Source organism: Spodoptera frugiperda, chromosome 10 (genome assembly GCF_023101765.2).
Source record: "Spodoptera frugiperda isolate SF20-4 chromosome 10, AGI-APGP_CSIRO_Sfru_2.0, whole genome shotgun sequence".
Taxonomy (NCBI): Eukaryota; Metazoa; Arthropoda; class Insecta; order Lepidoptera; family Noctuidae; genus Spodoptera; species Spodoptera frugiperda.
Window position 1 is genome coordinate 8,735,962 of NC_064221.1, and position 17,956 is coordinate 8,753,917.

Here is a 17,956-nt window from a genome sequence, read left to right on the forward strand (position 1 = left end):
TGCGGTTTTTTTTAAACAGATAGAGAAATTCAAGAGGTCATATATAGATGCATAACATATCACCATTGCACCCATGCAAAGTTGGGGCGGGTCGCTAGTAATATATAAAGCTGAAGAGTTGTTTGTTTGTTTTAACTGCACGGTTGGTGCGGTGGCTGGTCAACCGGTTGCTGTGCTTCTTGTAGCGGGTTCGATTCCTGAAGGAGCAACCCTTTGTGTGATCCACGAAATCATGTTTCGGGTTTGGGAGTCACATGTATGTGAGCTTGTATGTTTGTAAACGTACCCATGACAATTCTAGAGAGAAGTAAAAAATTAATGTTTCGAATTAACAATTGCACAATAGCGTAGCTGCTCCTTGAATCAAAGACATAACGCCAATAATAAAGTTTCTCAACTCGATAATCATTTTGCCGATATTAGGATTCCGCCCACCATAATCCCAATTACAGCGTCAATACGACATGATTGGTTCTAAGTAGGTAATGAACGTCACGGCAATAATTATGTATCGAGGTCGTAAAAACTGGAATATACTGGTTTTGAACCATCTAGGCAATGCAGGTCGCTTGCAAACTGCCTATCTAGGAGTCATTTGGGGGCCTACGTTACGCTGTGTATGTATTGTGATTGATACGCTAATACTGTTTTCTCATATGTTTATTTTTCTAGGCTTTAAAAGAAACATTGACCTCTTAGTTTGTTTTGGCATTTCTTCTCAGAGCAGTCCGATAGAAAACGCCGGCCTCATCTGGTAAATTTAAGATATTGACGTGTAAAAGAGTTACATTGTAATCTATTTACAAAATAAATATAATTTATCATTTAATAATGTACTATTAGGGACTCTCCTATTTTATTAAGTGCGGTTACCTTTTTATTTCCAAGACTTGGTTGATTTCGATATGTTCATCTTAACAATGTTTTTTGTTATCAAAAAAATTATATGTTACTTTACTATTTGAGAAAAGCTCTACTGGTTTCAAGTCATACCGGGACTCATATTAATAAACAACGTGACGTCACGTTGCGCTAAAGTAGTTTCAATTAATATAGTATCTGTCTCACGATAATTTGATCTAGATATTTGTTGTGATTTATATATTGATTCGCTAACAAGACGCGAGACTTCATAGACGTGTACTTTGCCTTTAATAATAATGTAATATCTTAATAACTTACAATAATTGTTACTATAAAATTAACTGCAGTGTCAGTTCGAAAGTAAAGTGTGTCGCGAGTGTGATTTTACAATTTATACTTACTTATATTGTGCAAGATGAACTAAATATTTCTTTGGTTATAACATATATCTGTGTTAGTTATGTCTAACCAAACAGCTTCCCCTTTCGGGCGTAGCCAACTATTGCAGCGAAGTCCTCCACCGACTCCAAATCAACCAGAACCAGTTCAACCTATTGAGCAAATTCCACCTCAAGCTCCAGCCGTGTTGGCTGGTGAGTTACCCCCTGAAGTTGTTTCGACACCAGATATCCAGAAATGGATTGGGTCAATAGACGCCGTTCTCGCTGAGGTCTGCACCATAGTCTCAGAAGGGAAAATGAACAACGATCAAAAGCAGCGTGTCTCCGCCCTTTGTCGCAACGTTTTAAAGGGGACAAGTCAAATGGCCGTAGAATATCAAGCTTTAAAGCAAAAAACCATCCAAGCGCACCACACAGTACTGCATCTAAAAGAACAGCTGGACCTTGCAGAATCTATTAAGGTGATCAAAAATACTATAATCGACAAATTATCGCCTTCTGACATAACCTCTTCATCTTACGCTAACATAGTAAAAAAAAGTTCCGAAACCCTCATCCGTCCAGCAAATCTGAGTTCTGTGGCCATCTATCCTTGCGACAAGACGAGAACAAGCGAAGACACAAAGTCACTTGTTCAGAAAATTATTTCGCCTGAAGAACTAAAGCTTCATGTCCGTGGCCTAAAAAAAGTCAGAAACGGGGGTGTACTTATTAGGACCGAGAACAAAGGAGATATTGAAAAGCTCAGGAATTCAACGAAACTGATGTCATCTGGCCTTACGGTAGAAGAAACCCCCAAGCGCCGACCTAGGATTGCTGTCGTTGGAGTTCCAGTATCACTTACTGAAAGAGAAGTATTTGACTGCATCTATGAGCAAAACCTTTCGGAGAAATTGGCAAATAGTACTCGAGAGTCCTTTCTTGCTACTGTCAAATTGAGCCATAAGTCAGGTAAGAAAGGTCTTCCCACTTGCAATTATATATTAGAAGTTTCTGCTGCCGTCAGGAAAGTACTCATAAACCAAGGCCGGATTTTTATAAACTGGACTTCTTGCCCTGTAAGAGATTTCACAATAGTTACAAGATGCTTCAACTGCCAGCAGTTTGGCCATGCAGCCAAGTTTTGTCGTGAAACTAGTCCTACGTGCAACCACTGTGGGGAGACTGGGCATTCCCACAAGGAGTGTAACAGTAAATCTTCTCCGCCTCAATGTGCGACGTGCAAGCGCTTCAAGAAGAAATGTGACCATCAGACTGGTGACGCAGAGTGTCCGGCGCGTAAATATGCCGAGATTAATTATATCAATTCGATTGACTATGAAGGCGCCTAAGAGCGCCCCGGACAGTTTATTTAGTAGCACTTAGTTATTGTCTCGTAAGTTAAAAGTTACTCTATATTTTATTAATTTAGTAATTAGTTTTTATGGCCAGTCAGCTAATCACTGATCTGGATGAATTTTCTGTGTCTGAAGCCAATACCTGTAATGTAGAAGATTGTAAACTTCTTCTTCCTTCTGGGGAAAATACGCTTACGCTACTAACTCAAAATATTCGCAGTATTAATCGCAACATGGATGGCTTTGAAGTTCTATTAGAAAGTCTTGACATTAACTGTGATGTTATTGTCCTAACAGAATGTTGGCTATCTTCTCAGACAGCCAATTTACCTTCTCTCGACGGCTACTGCACTCACAAAACAAATTCAAACATGAATCAGAATGATGGTGTAGTGGTGTACATAAAAAACAACTTAAAAGTTCTAGTGGAAGAGCCCAGAGTTCAAAATAGTAACTGTTTAGTAATTAAAATTATTCCGGATACTGTAATTATGGCCATTTATAGGCCACCGTCTCAAAACATTGACAGCTTCTTGGACTCACTTGATGTAAACTTAAAACATTTATCTGCTTTTAAGAACATTATATTAATGGGTGACATAAATATTAATATTGCTTCTGAGAGAGCAGATACACATGTACATAACTACCTAAATATTTGTTCATTTCATGGTCTTTTACCAACCCATTATTATCCCACGCACCAGTCTGGGTCATGTTTGGATCATTTCATCATAAAAACCCGACATCCGAACAAAACATTAGTCACCAATTCATCGCTTACGGACCATCAAGCTATTTTGCTAACAATACAAAAATCCTCACCTAGAAAAAACTGCATGCGTAGCTTTTTAAAAATTGATATGACTAATCTTGCACGTGCCATTCGCGACATCGACTTTGACCCTGTTTACGATACTAATGACGCAAATATTTCATTACAGTATTTTATAAATGCGCTACAACATGCGATAAACAAAAATACAATTACCAAAATAACGTCTAGAAGGTATAAATCGATCAAACCGTGGATCACTCCAGGTCTCGTTCGTTGTATACGGCATAGGGACAAACTACACCAAAAGTCAAAACTTGCACCTGATAATGAAATACTTTCTATTTCATATAAAAGGTATAGAAACTTTTGTAACAACCTTTTAAAAAAAGTTAAATATCAACACGAGAAGAATGAGTTACAGAAGGCAGGAAAAAACAGTAAACTCGTTTGGAAATTTATTAAAACAAATACTTTTCGATCGAAAAATCCTGAACCCCCACTCGAATTACTGTCTTCAGAAATAAACCCATTAGTAGCCGCAAATAAAGTAAATAGTTTTTTTGCTAACATTGGCAAAACCTTAGCTGAAAAATCCTTGAACCATAGTACTTATCCCCACCAACCATTGTCGGCTGTAAATACCCCTACGAAAACATCAAAATCTTTTGTTTTATTAAACACTGACGTCAATGAAATTTTAAGGATAATTACAGGGTTAAAGGACGATTGCGCTGTTGGGTGGGATGGCATTCCTAATAACATACTGAAAAGGTTTAAACACCTTCTTGCTCCTCCATTGACCCATATTTTTCAGTCATGTTTGTCTAAAGGAATCTTTCCCAAACCGCTTAAAAAAGCAGTAGTTACGCCAGTTTTCAAAGCGGGAGATAAAAACTGTGTTAACAACTATAGACCCATTTCAGTATTAACAGGTCTCTCAAAAATTTTAGAAAAAATTATAAATAGTAGATTAATAGATTATCTTGAAATTAACAATTTGCTTTCAAATAACCAATTTGGGTTTAGACCAAAAAGATCGACTAACCAAGCAGTTCACAGACTGTCCGAATACATTAGTACTAACCTTGACAAGGGTATGCATACCATTGGGATTTTCCTGGACCTCGCTAAAGCTTTTGACACAATTTCTTGTTCTATGTTACTACACAAGCTTGAAAAACTTGGAATAAGAGGCGAACAACTTCAGTTGTTCACCGATTATCTTAGAGATCGTCAACAATGCGTTAAAATAGGTCAGTACACAAGTTCTGAGATGGAAAATAGTGGTTTCGGAATACCTCAAGGAAGTATTTTGGGACCTACATTGTTTTTAATTTACATTAATGATTTATGTAGTTTGGTCCTTCGTAATGGGCTAATATTATCATATGCGGATGACACAGCCCTATTGTTTTCCGCTGAATCTCAAAGTGAAACATATGAATATGCCCAAAACGGTTTTAATGTTGTGTCAAATTGGCTTCATCAAAATCTTCTAACATTAAATATAGATAAAACTAAATATATTTCATTCTCAATTAGAAACATTAATCCACCGCTTACTAACCTAGATATATTTGCACATAATTGCAATTCTGCTAATATTGCTTGTACTTGTCCCACTTTAGTTAAAGCTGACCACATAAAATATCTAGGTGTTACGATTGACACGAATCTAAATTTCCGTAAACACATCGAGTTACTATGCAAAAGAGTGCGTAAATTAATGTACATTTTTAAGAACCTACGCCACATAGCCGACTATAAGTTAATTAAACAGGTTTATTTGGCTCTGTGTCAGTCTGTTCTCACCTATTGTATTACATCATGGGGTGGAACTGCAAAGTCTATCTTGCTTCCTCTGGAACGCGCTCAAAGAGCAATTCTAAAGGTTGCTACCTTCCGCCCTTTTAGGTTTCCCACACACCAACTATACACTGCATGTAAAATACTAACAGTGCGCCAACTATTTATATTGCAAACCATACTTTATCAGCACTCTGAGCTTCCTTTCGACCCAGTATCCCAAACCAGGAGGAGGAAAGATTTGGTTTGCTTTGAACCACAGACAAGACATGCATTTGCACATAGATTTTACGTATTTTTAGGACCATTTTTGTACAACAAGGTCAACAAGATACTAAATATATATAGTGTAAATTATTATAAATGTAGTACATTGTTATCAGAGTATCTACTAAATCTTGATTACGCAGACACAGAAAAACTATTGGAAGTTTTAGTATGAATGTAAGATTAGTTTGTAAGTTGTTATTCTATTTCTGTACACATGCACCTAAATTGATAGTCTTGTAAGTGATGACCCGAAACACAGGTTTTTATAAACCTAGCTCGGGCAAGTCGCTAATTATACATAAGTCTAGGTTAAAAAGTAAATTTTCCTATAGTTCCTAAATATTGGTAAGTTACTTATTAAGTTATTCCTAGTGCACTAGCATAATTATTGATTAATACTTATTTGTGGCTGTTTCATGTAAATTATTTTGTGAAATAATGAAATGAAGGATTTTTTTTAAAGCTTGTTCTTCTGATTCATATGGCGTGTCCGTTTGCCATTTTCCGGAACAAAGTAGTCGATTTCGCATTTTCTATTTGATACTTCAATATAAATTATAATTACATCGAAAGGAGATGAGTTGTCCTCTTCAAAAAAAAAATGCATTCGTTATAACTATGTTAGTAGGATTATAAATAAATAAATAAGAAGTGTCCGGCGTATAATACTGATTAATATGGCGTAAGCTGCGAATGACCATACTTGGTCGGGTATTAATAATGAGAGTCTGGCTTCCTGTGCGGAGGAAAGCCAGGCGTGTAACGGACAAGCTAGGAGGCGGACGTGCGGCTGGTTGGCTTAGATCCAGGTGTTACTAAGGTAAATATCTGATTCATCTGTGTTTGGTTTACATAGCATCCTGATTACAATGCCTATTTTATAAAATTTACTATACAGTTTTAAAACTTCAATCTATGTTTCGTGTGAAGCTTTTTGGTTATACATTCGTGTAGAAAAATGACAAGAATGAAGTCTGTATATACGATGAGTTATGCATGATTGTAAGCAAAATCCTGATTCATCTGTGCCTGATTCGTTCGGTCAAAACCGCATATGAATCATAAAATAAATTATTGATTCTACTGTACATTTTTTTACTAGTCTTATTTTAAAATTAACTTAACTATAAAGGTTATAGCTATAATTTAAAAACTTTTTTTTTTGAGAAATGTAATTAATATGAGTCTTAAATTGCTAATCCGCCCTGAGCAAGCGTGATGATGAATGCTCGTGACTTCTCTGTGCGAAAGTACTTGAAAATGGTATGCTAAAAAGAAATTAAAAGAACCTGAAATTAAAATAAATACAGAGCTCATTTACATACAATTTTCAATTGTTCAACAGATTCATCTGTAACAATTTCTGATTCATCTGGGCAGAAAATATTAGGACGTCGATATCTCGAAAACTATTTTTTAAAAACGAGTCCCTCATTCGAATATACGTTATTTGGTATGCCTATTTTCATATGAACACGTGTTACAGATCTTAAAGTGGAATTAAATTTTGGCCATATGAATCAGTCGAAGAATCGAATTTCGAAGAACTACCCATTTCTGTGAAATTTAAAGTTGGCAACGCACTTGTAACGTTAACTTATTGAGCTTGTTTGGAATTTGAAACACAGAAAAAAATCCCAATAAGCTATAACAATACCCTTTATATTGTGGTTTAATAGTAATAGATGTTTTAACTTTAATTTGACGCTACAGATTGTTCAAAATTAAAAAGAAAACTAGACCAAATCCCTAATGAAGAAACTCGTTGATAACCAAAGATACTTTTAACCTTGTCTATACTCAGATGTTAGAGGATGAAAATAGGCCACAAGGCTAAGGCGACGAATAGTACTGGTATTTAGACGATATACGATCAGAGTGCCTAGTACAAGTCTGTTTTACGTCAACGCTTACCAAATATTACCACATTTAGCTTTCTGATTGGTCGGTTAAAAAGAGCAGACCAATCAGAACGCGAACATCATGAACGTGTTGATCGCGTTATTATAAGTAATAAAAGAATCTATAAAAGTAAGTTAAAAAAATACTTGTTGAAAATACTTATATAGAATAAATAGTTAAGTAGTAAGTAATAATTTTGTATAACAACACCCATAGTCAAACCGCTAAACCGGTTTTGTGGGAGATTGTTTTAAATAAATGTTGTATTTCTTTTATAATAATAAATAAATAAATAAAATAATAAATAATCGTTAAACCAGATGGTACGAGGCCTTCTGGTGTTTAGACGAAATTACGATCAGTTCGGTTGAAAACATGCGTATTAAGGATAGAATGCGGATTTCGAAAGTTGGTAAACAAATATGTTGTTAACAGATTGGACCGTTAATCTAGTGTATGCTGAGCGATAGATTTTTGGCTTTAGTTTTTGGGTCGGAGTAGAAATTTATTGGGATATTTTTCGGTGTTTGAAATTATTTAGCAAGGTGATAGAGTTTTGAATGTTGTAAATGAGGCTTATCATATTTGTGCTCACCAGATGGTGATATAGTGATCCTCCCGTCTTTCGTCCAATAGAGAATAAGCTGATGGCACATCATTGAACGTACAATATTTGACAGCCGCTCATTATTTTTCTTTTTTGAGCGTATACGCTCGCCACAGGTCTTCTAAATTTTATTATTTTACAGCGCATAGAATTTTTGATTATTCCTATTTTACATGGTGACAAAAAAGTTGATGCTACATTTTTTAGCTTTGCTTACCTCCATCGTACTAATATATCGTACATCGTATCATCGATATACAATGCAAAATTTTGTGATGAGTCTGTTACTCAATCACATCAAAATAGCTAAAGAGATCGGAATGGAATTTGGAACAAGAGTAGATTATGGTCTGGAATAACACATAGGCTACATTTTATCCCATGGTTATGCGGACAAAGTAACATATACGGCAAAAGCTAGTAAGAAATAAATTGCGTGTTGTTAGTTACCTAAGAATTGCTGACCTAAACCATAGTCTATCGTTAAAACTGGAACAAGGCGACAGTAAAAATATGGTATTACTAAGATTGAACAGTTAAACCGTTTATAGCTTCAATTGTACCAATCTTAGCTCATAAATATTTAACCGTAGGAATAAAAAGCGATTCCATAATGTGATTGGCTATTTAATTTTTTATATGTTTATCTGGATTTAATAAAGAGATAGATAGACATTTTCATTATATTCTATTCGCAGACTTCAGTATTTACTAAGTTTTAAACTTCGTTAAGAAAGAAGAATACTTCTTTATTAATAATTTTGGTCTATATGATTTGATTCTCGGTGTCCAGAAATAGTTTTTTTTTGCTTGCAACATCACGCTTTTTTTCTGAAGGGGTAGACAGAAGTGCCCCTGCGCATTACGGCACGTAATACCACTGTACATTGTATACTCACTTTCCACCATTTGTGTTGTAAGTCACATGTAATAGGGAGTGAGCCTATTGCCATATACTGGGCACGATTCCAGACTTCGTGCTACTACTGAGTGGAATAACCGATAAAAACCTAGTAATACTTTACCCGACCCGGGAATCGAACCAGATTGTCCATGTATTATCCATCTATGATCCATCTGCGTTTATTTGCCACCATATCCTATAAAAACAACATTGATAATTCTCTCACCTTTACAAAAAGAACAATATGACTAACCATCTCCTACTCTCTTTACAGTAAACCTACCATTCTTCACACATGGGATAGAGACCACAAGATTGACGTCATCGATACATTCCGGCCATTTTGTTAATGGAAATGGTACCACATGGACAACTACCTCAGTCATAGCAGGGGCAGGCATAGCGGCTCCAATATTCTGCTACATAGCCGATACTTATGGAAGAATGAGCGGGGTGTTTTTAGTCAGTATGATACAAGGGGTAAGTGTTGTTGAAATTTTATCTTTATTTTTTGAGTGGTAGAGTTTACAATCGAGATAATGAAGGTATCTGGTACACTTCTTTAATAACTATTGTTTACTGTGAGTGGCAAATTAAATGCTCTAAAGCAATTGCAGAAAAAACGTACTAGTCTGACTGATTCAGTACCGTAATGATAGTAGTTTCAAATTCAAATTGATGATTAATGTTTGACTATAAATAGATGAATGGCCATGAACCAAACGATTTGACCTTGAACATTGATAGATTAGTTTCTTCATTGGCATTGCAAATAGGTCTTCTTACTATGTAGTATGTGATCTCGTAAGCTATTATACATATAAGGAGTTTTAAAAGTATATGCCACGGCTTTAATGAGAGGTAGTGTTGTGTTAGAAGATTACAATAATGAAAAAAAATTGTCTTTTTTAACAAAGAGTCTTACTGCTAAACTCAGAGACATAATTATAATGATTACTAAAACTATTCCTTAGTATTTTATTCCGAAAACAATTACTAAGGACTGGGTTAAGTAACCATTAAATGCCTCTGAGTATAGCAGTAAGTTTTTCACACCCACTCTTTACCGACTTACACGTCAAAGACTTTAGGGAACGCGTGATAATAATAGCACTGTCAATTAAACCACCATTCGGCTATAAAATAAATCAACTACAGATCACAAGGGAACAATAAAGTAAAAGATTGGCAGACAAATGCCTCGTCAATGACTGACATTCATTTAATGAATTCAATTAGCATTTAATAGCTACTGACTTTTATAGGCTATCAACAACAGTTTTATAACACGATCTCATTAAAGACGTGGTTTGTCCTTTTAACAAAGTAACACAATAATGTAATTGTGTTTTACTCTTTTTATAGTCACGATTGAAAGCAATTTAGATTAGGTACTCACACAGGTACACACTTATAACTTTTCCCGGAGCTGCAGACTACCTAACTGAGCCCTTAGTACGAGTTTGATTTACTTTCAAAATAATCGAAGCGAGAGCGCGTTCAGAGCTCTAATTGGTTGGTTTATTCGAGCCGGCCAATCAGAGCAGCGAACGTGCTCTCGTTTCGAATACTTTAAACGTAAAGCAAACTCATATTAAGGGTACTGGTTTACTGGGGTTCCGGCTCAAAAAGCTCTTTGGGGGAGGCAGGAATGGGGTGTTTTTTAAACAGTAAGAGTCTGAGACTCTCTCTCACCTCACCCAAGACGAGAAAAGTCATAGGATGATTTTACCCCTAGCATGATTGCACGCTCATCCTACCTTGTAGACCCTCGCAAACCGCTAGTATGATAAGGCTCTAATGATAACATCGCTTTCTTTTCCAGATATCACTAATCCCACATTTTCTACTAAATAAAAGAAACATATACTACGTAGAAATAATCCTGCACATCCTAGCAGGAATATCATCAGGTGGTCTATTCACTGTCTTACCAATTTACTTAAGAGAAGTGACCACCATCCGTGGGTTCGCCGTCCCATTGCTGGTGGTAATGACCACTGGTGGCTACCTAATGAAGATGGTAGCGGTAGAAGTGAGGTTATACGTGATGCTCGCTATGGTGATGGTGCAGTTCCTATCAATTCTGATGATGGTGGAGAGCCCCAGTTATCTGGTGATGATGAGGAAATATGAGGTGAGTTTTAAAAGACTTCAAAAAAGAGGTTCTCATTTTAGACCTGTGTGTAGGTATACACGTTTGTGCGCGATTATCTCGGTTTTGGCTGAATCGTTTTAGATGGGGTTTTCAGCATAGTATTTTTTTGCGCGTGCAGCGTTGCCTAAGTGGGGTTACCGGAGGCCCAATTACCCGTCTCCACAATCTTTCCAATCCCAAATTCCCCAAAAACCCTTAAATTCTTAACCCCTAAAATGCTAGCAACGCCCATGTAACGCCTCTGGTGTTTCGGGTGTCCATAGGCGGCAGCGATTGCTTTACGCTTAGCGCCTAGCTTCACTGACAGACGGACTGACGGACAATTCAATTTGACGTTTCAAAAGTGCCTTATTTAGGATTAATTGAAATAAATGCTTTGACTTTGACTTTTACCATCAGGTGATCCGTCAGCTCGTTTACCGGCTTAATTATAACATATAAAAATTCTATAGAGGTGAATGAGAAAATTAGAAGAATAAGTCTTTATCTACAAGAAACGGCATAAATTAAAAACATGTGTGTGTGGAATGTTAAATAGTACTCGTAATAGTGTTATGATGTTATTTGTGACGAACAAAGCCTTATTTATTAATTCTTTCGACCTTGGTATTCTTATTATTAAATTGTTTTTGTTTGCCCGTCTGTTGTAAGGTGAATGAACTTTTCTTTTAAGGAAAACGTTCTAGAAAACATTGTTACTGAATGAAATGTACTTAGATACATATGGAGCTATACAAAGCCAGTTTATCTTGGTCTCGCTTTGTATGATGTTTTGTACATTCGACGGTCAGTTTATACTGGTTTTGTTAAGCTTCATGTGCAATTACCTTAAAATCAAATAATAATAATAAGTGTCACACTAATATTATAAATGTGAACGTTTGTTTGAATGTCTGCCCGTCACTCTCGTTGAATCTACTTAACGGATTTTGATGAAATTTGGTATACAGACAGGACATGAGTTGATTTGGGTGATAGGATACGTTTTATTCCACGAAAACGCGAGTGAAACCGCTAGCAGAAGCTAGTGCATAATAAATTAATATGTGGCATGTGTAATAATATATTTTAACCATTAAATAGTGCAGTAACGAGATACTTATTAGCATTCGAGCACTAACATATAATCTAAATAATTAACACAATTACTGAAATATTTTTAGTAAGCAAATAATGTTTTGTTAATGGAAAATTACTTTTATACATCTCTATGTATAAAAATCACTTGCTGTACGTTAGTCTCGCCAGAAAACGGTTAGACCGATTCCCAGGGAAGGTTTAAAAGGTTAGGAGAATATTTAAGGTGGTACGAAGTTTGCCGGGCCATGGGTGCATATTTGATCCCAAAAGAATTTCAGTATCTTGTCGTTTTATCTGTTATACGAAGAAAGGGGAAATGAAGTTGCCTTATTTATAAGGAAAAGTATAATAATATTATATGATAAGAAAAGATTTTCAGAAATATCACCCTCAGGGTACTTTTCCACCAGAAATGTGCTATGCTATGTTGGTGTGGATGTATTTGGCTTTCGCCAATTATAATCATTGGCACACATAGCTTAGTACTGGTAGTAACGGACTCACCTAAGCTTTGTTTTTTAAATGTAAATATGCGTGCTATCGATTTGTGCTATCTTTCGATAAACGAGCAAGCCTCTCACTCTTGATTACATACATCAATAAAAAACAATGTTTTTGATTATGTGTATGTAACCAACTAAATCAAAAACTATTAAACTAATTTTGAGCGAATAGAATCGATATAAAGCGAACAAAGTCACGTGCAAAATACTAGTCACTAATATAAACATCGCGACAACTCACTTAGCGTTAAATAAAATTGCAAATAGTATCAAATATAAATAGAATCATGCAAATAATTATGTATTTAGGTAAATGCGAAAATAGCAACAGGTTTGGCTGCAAGTGAACCACTTATATGTTAAGGTAATAGATAATAATATTATTGTCCTAATTTAGTCTCATTTGTTCTCATATACACATTTAAAGCATTAGAATAATTATATTTACAAACATACCTATGTATGGGAGAGCCATGCTTTGATATAAATGGGCCAGCTCCGCCGAAGTTATACACAGAAAACGGACGTGAAACAACGCTTGCGTTGAGTGACCGGTTGCCGGAGGCCCAATAACCCAATCTTCCCAAACCCCGATTCCCCAACAACCCTTAAATTCCTAACCTCAAAAGGCTGGCAACGCATTTGTAACGCCTCTAATGTTTTGGGTGTCCACGAGCGGCGGCGATTGCTTGCCATCAGGTGATACGTTTACTCTTTTACGGGCTCATACTTTAAAAACATAAATAATCCTTCGTTTTAAAGGCTATTAAAGCATTTGGCAAACCGCATTCATGCAAACTCGCTAATTCCTCCTCAGATTTAAAATTCTAGCTTTACCTTTTTATAAGCGGCTTTGTCTAAATTATCATGTGCAGCGGCCATTTTTCTTTTTGTCATACAAATGAATGTGTCTTGTTCCTGGTTGTAATACTCGGTTATATGCAGACTTTAGCTTTCCTTTGGGAAATTCCATTCTGATGTTATGTTCTGTGAAAAATGATTTCATACTGGTGGTGTTTTTAACATATTTTTTTTATTTGTTCAACAGTTTGTTGTATTTTAGGTTAGGAAGAGGTTATTTTTAACACCGAACATCCATGTTTTTTTTTTTCATTGTATTCACACGATTGCTCCTCCTTATTTAGTGTAGAATATTTTTTTGCAATTTTCAGTAATTAATTAAAGTAGATTTGCGACAGATATTGCCATTTGGTTTAATATTAAAAACGGTCAGAAATATTTTAGAATGAAATTGTTTCAATTTTAAACTTACTTCTAACAGAGGTTAGAATACAAGTATGTGTTGATCAACTATTTTTCTATATAGTATAGAGCAGCGATTGGTACCGACCATGGGCGCCCGAAACACCATAGGAGTTGTATGTACGTTGCTGGCCCCTTTTTTGGAGATCAGGGAGAAATAATAACTAAAATTGTTTTTTGCGTAACATATAGGTTCTTGATACGAAAATCAAAGATAAAAAGCATATAAATTAAACTACACCTGAAATTCAACTCCATTACTAGAACCAAGAATATATAAACCAACAAATCCAATAACACCGTGCTATTTATAACCAAAAACGGACCTAAAACCAACCAAACCTTAGAGTTTATTTTAGTAAATACCTTATCTTATAAGTAAAAATTTGTTTGTGTTTCCAGAATGCGCGAAAAAATTTATCAAAGCTTGTTTGTGTGGGTGAGGATGATCCGTACGTGTCAAAGGAAATATCTCTGCTTAAAGATGAAAGTGATAAGGCGAAGGCTAAGGGAAGGCTTACAGTATGTTCTGTGTGTAAGTATTTACTTAGTATTCATGTACTGCCTCGGTGGCCTAGTGGTTGCAAGTGCGACTGCCGGGCAAGGGGTCTCGGGTTCGATTCCCGGGTCGGGCGAAGTATTACTGGGTTTTTTTCGGTTTTTCGAAAATTTCTCAGTAGTAAGTAGCACGGAGTCTGGAAATGTGCCCGGTATATGGCAATAGGCTCACCACTATTACATGGGACTTACAACATAAATTGTGAAAAGTGGGTGTACACAGTGGCATTACGTGTCATAATGTGCACCTCTGCCACACCTTCGGGGATTAAAGGCAAAAAATAATATATATAACTTGCCAAGTTATATCATTTTTAACTGAGGTCTGTGTATGGAACTTGGTACTTATTTAGATCTCACTTCTTTTATAGGCGAAGCATTCCAATATTATCGAACTTGGCAGCCTTTCACATTTATGTTTTGGGTGGGATTTCATTTATTTTTGTAAGGTTTATTTTCTTTTTTCTTATTTTACTTCACTTTGACTAAATACAAACCTTCGTAACGAATTTTAGGTCGGTACGACCATTGGAAGATATAGATAATTTTTTTGTTTTGGTTCCTTAGGGTATAAATTTACACCTTCATTATTTTTAAAACCGACTCACACTTGGCCATTTTCAGATTTTTTCCTTTACCTTGACCTAAAGACCTACCTCCATGCCAAATTTCAAGTCAATACGACCATTGGAAGTGGTCTAGGTTTTTGATGAGTGAGTGAGTCAGTCAGTCAGTCAGTCAGTGAGTGTATAGTAAAATTAGCGATTTTCTGACGTCAATATCTCAAGACCTACAATAGGTACATTAATGAAATTTTGTATTTTAGATAAGTAAGTAGATCTCGATTAGATACGATACTAGAAATTTCATATGCGTAGATAAAATAGATTTTGAGTTATAGGTGGGTCGAACTTGGCCCGAAATGGTTCGTGTAATATAACCCACGGCCGGTGTGTCGGTTTTTTGCTCGAACTTGGCGGACACACTGCCGTGTGTCTAGATAAGAAGAGGCTTAACGATACTTTTAGAAAAAAAAAAATATTCTTCAGTTTTATACAACACAAAACAGCCTCATCTATCAATTTCTCATACATTCCAAGAATTTTTAATAACATTTGTCTCTTTTTCAGGGCGAAACAAAATTTGGCTAGACGGCACAAAAGTAGGGATTGTGCTCTACACCATAACGGCTATAGGAGGAAGCATTCTGTTCCTGGACCAGCAGAAGACGTTGATGCAGTTGAGGGTATCTTCCGACCCTGAGAACATGCTGGTGCTCAGCACCTTGTTCCTTGGAAGTGTGTTCTGTTTAATCTGCACTACGTTTGTGGATAGGAAGGTGAGATTATTTTTAAAGATTTTGCACCAATTTTACAATTTCAATTATTTATTTACTGTTTAAATGGTGGTCTGGAAGTTTAAGACGCCCGGTTCTCATGTATGAGGGTTCGGGTTCGATAACTACCACCGGCAAGTAGTTTTGTGTACTTTCTAAGATTATTTAGACACCACTGACAAACAGTGAAGAAAAACATCGTGAGGAAACCTGGGCTTATTATTTCTGATTATAAGTTTAAATTGCCAATGACTTTAAAAAAAATGCCGTTCCCTTTTTGTCAAAGAAGTTATTATTTTGTATATTTTTATTATCTAACAAAAAAAATCTCGTTTATCAACTTAATATAGCACGATCAATATGCTCCATGCAAAGTTAAAAGACATGTCGGTTTTGTATATTATAAATACTACCTTATCTGTTTTCCTCTTTCCAGTACCTCCTCACAGCAGCCTACGTCACAATGACGATGTCAACAGGAGTGCTGGCAGTGTACACGCAGGCGGACCTGACAGTGACGTCACTAAGATGGGTGCCCGTCTCCGCACTCGGCGTCCTGGTGTTTGCTTACGGAGTGGCGTGGGGTCTACCTATTGTGATCATGGTGGAGATATTTAATTTGGAGGTATGATGTTATTTTTTTTCTGTTTGCTTCGTTGGTCGAGTAGCAGCAGTAGAGTAAGGGGTTCAATTCCCTCCGGAATTGCGGACAACGTAATAGGTTACCGGCTCAAAGCAGGAGAAGGAATGGGAAGGTTTTTAGTTAGTAAGAGTTTGACTCTTCCTCTCGTCTCACCCAAGGCGGGAGAAGTCATTGGATGATTTTCCCCCCTGAAAAAAAGGGTTCAATTCCCGGGTCGGGCAAAGTATTACTGGGCTTTTTGAAATGATTTCTGGTTACTTTAGTATATGGTCGAAATGGAAATGGGAAAACATTAGACACCTTCAATTTTTCACTGACTTTTTCGGGACTTTTTTGAGAAGATCTATACAATATTTATAATAACACCAATAATAGCACGAGAATTCTTTTTATTAACTTATATTGACATTTATAGCAAACTGTTTTTCTATAAAATATCTGTTTATTTGCCAAACAATAAAAATATCATAAGCTATGCTGAATAAAGAAAAAACTGAATAAAGAATTTCAATTGTATACAACAATTGAAATTCAATTTGCAGATATTAAAATGCAGTAAGAAATAGTACCAAAGCATTGTGTAGGAATTGTAAGGAAACGGGGAGCTATGTAATAGATTCAAACTAGGGATGGTACTAATACTACTTAGTTCGGATCCAAATACGGATATGGATAAAGTGAATTTGCAGATTCAAAGATTAGTTATTAGCTAATAAGAGATTAGAAGTCCTACAATGTTACAAAAAATATTACATAACTTTATCAATATTTTAATTTGATTATAGCATAGAGTCTGTAATGGCCCCTCTTCTGGTGTGTTTTTAAAAGCATCAACGACAAGTGTTAGATTTTTAGGTAAATACTATGATAAGATTTTTTATTATATTTCGTAATTAACGAAATGAATTGAGTATTGATTCAACTATAAGTAAAAATATAAACATATTATAAACAAAAATAGATACTCTCCATTACTTATTTCAAATGTTTTGAATCCAATTACGGATCTTAATATGTTTTATTCAATAACTTCCGATACAATTTCAATTCTTCACTACATCCCTAAATCAAAATGTAAAAGGGTATATTAAAATATGCTTTTGATCCGAGCTCCACTGAAATACTTGCAATGCATCGTTACTGTGTACATAGCAGTATAAAGTGAAAAGCAGTACAATGTAGTATGAATACTTCAAAAACTTCTTATGCCCGAATACTCAAACGTTACTCAATTTTAAGACGCTTCCAAAACTAGTTCTGTCCCTATCACTTCTTTGAAAAATGACAGTGATAGCACGATATTTAAGTACAACTTAAAATTGAGTAGCATTTCAGTATTTGGGCGTTAGTCAGATAAAGGGTAAATATAATTTCATTAGTCAGTCAACTGCGGACTCGACTGGACCTTTTTTTAAGAAGGGTAAATCACCCAATTACTTCTCCCGCCTTGGGCGAGGCGAGAGGGAGTATCAGATTCTTACTTACTAAAAACCACCCCGTTCCTACTCCTGCTTTTCGAGCCGGAGCCCCGGTAACCCGCTAGGCA

The 17,956-nt window shown here is 35.8% G+C and overlaps 2 protein-coding genes across 3 annotated transcripts in view; both read left to right on the forward strand.

The window, feature by feature from the left end:
• LOC118277096 (solute carrier family 2, facilitated glucose transporter member 2) overlaps positions 1-17,956 on the forward strand; it is a 29,674-nt gene that overhangs the window by 11,285 nt on the left and 433 nt on the right. For both annotated transcript variants that reach the window (XM_050696543.1, XM_050696542.1), the window contains exons 3-7: positions 9,144-9,349; positions 10,695-11,006; positions 14,276-14,408; positions 15,562-15,770; positions 16,204-16,392. In XM_050696543.1, the coding sequence (XP_050552500.1) occupies positions 9,144-9,349; positions 10,695-11,006; positions 14,276-14,408; positions 15,562-15,770; positions 16,204-16,392 (1,049 nt within the window). The remainder of the gene's footprint in view (positions 1-9,143; positions 9,350-10,694; positions 11,007-14,275; positions 14,409-15,561; positions 15,771-16,203; positions 16,393-17,956) is intronic.
• LOC126911157 (uncharacterized) lies at positions 1,133-4,645 on the forward strand. Its single transcript, XM_050696550.1, has one exon. The coding sequence runs from the start codon at positions 1,325-1,327 to the stop codon at positions 2,594-2,596; it is 1,272 nt and encodes a 423-aa protein (XP_050552507.1). The 5' UTR covers positions 1,133-1,324; the 3' UTR covers positions 2,597-4,645.

Excerpts from the sequence above, each read along its gene's own strand:
- LOC126911157 (XM_050696550.1), top strand. The coding sequence starts at position 1,325 with ATGTCTAACCAAACAGCTTCCCCTTTCGGGCGTAGCCAACTATTGCAG.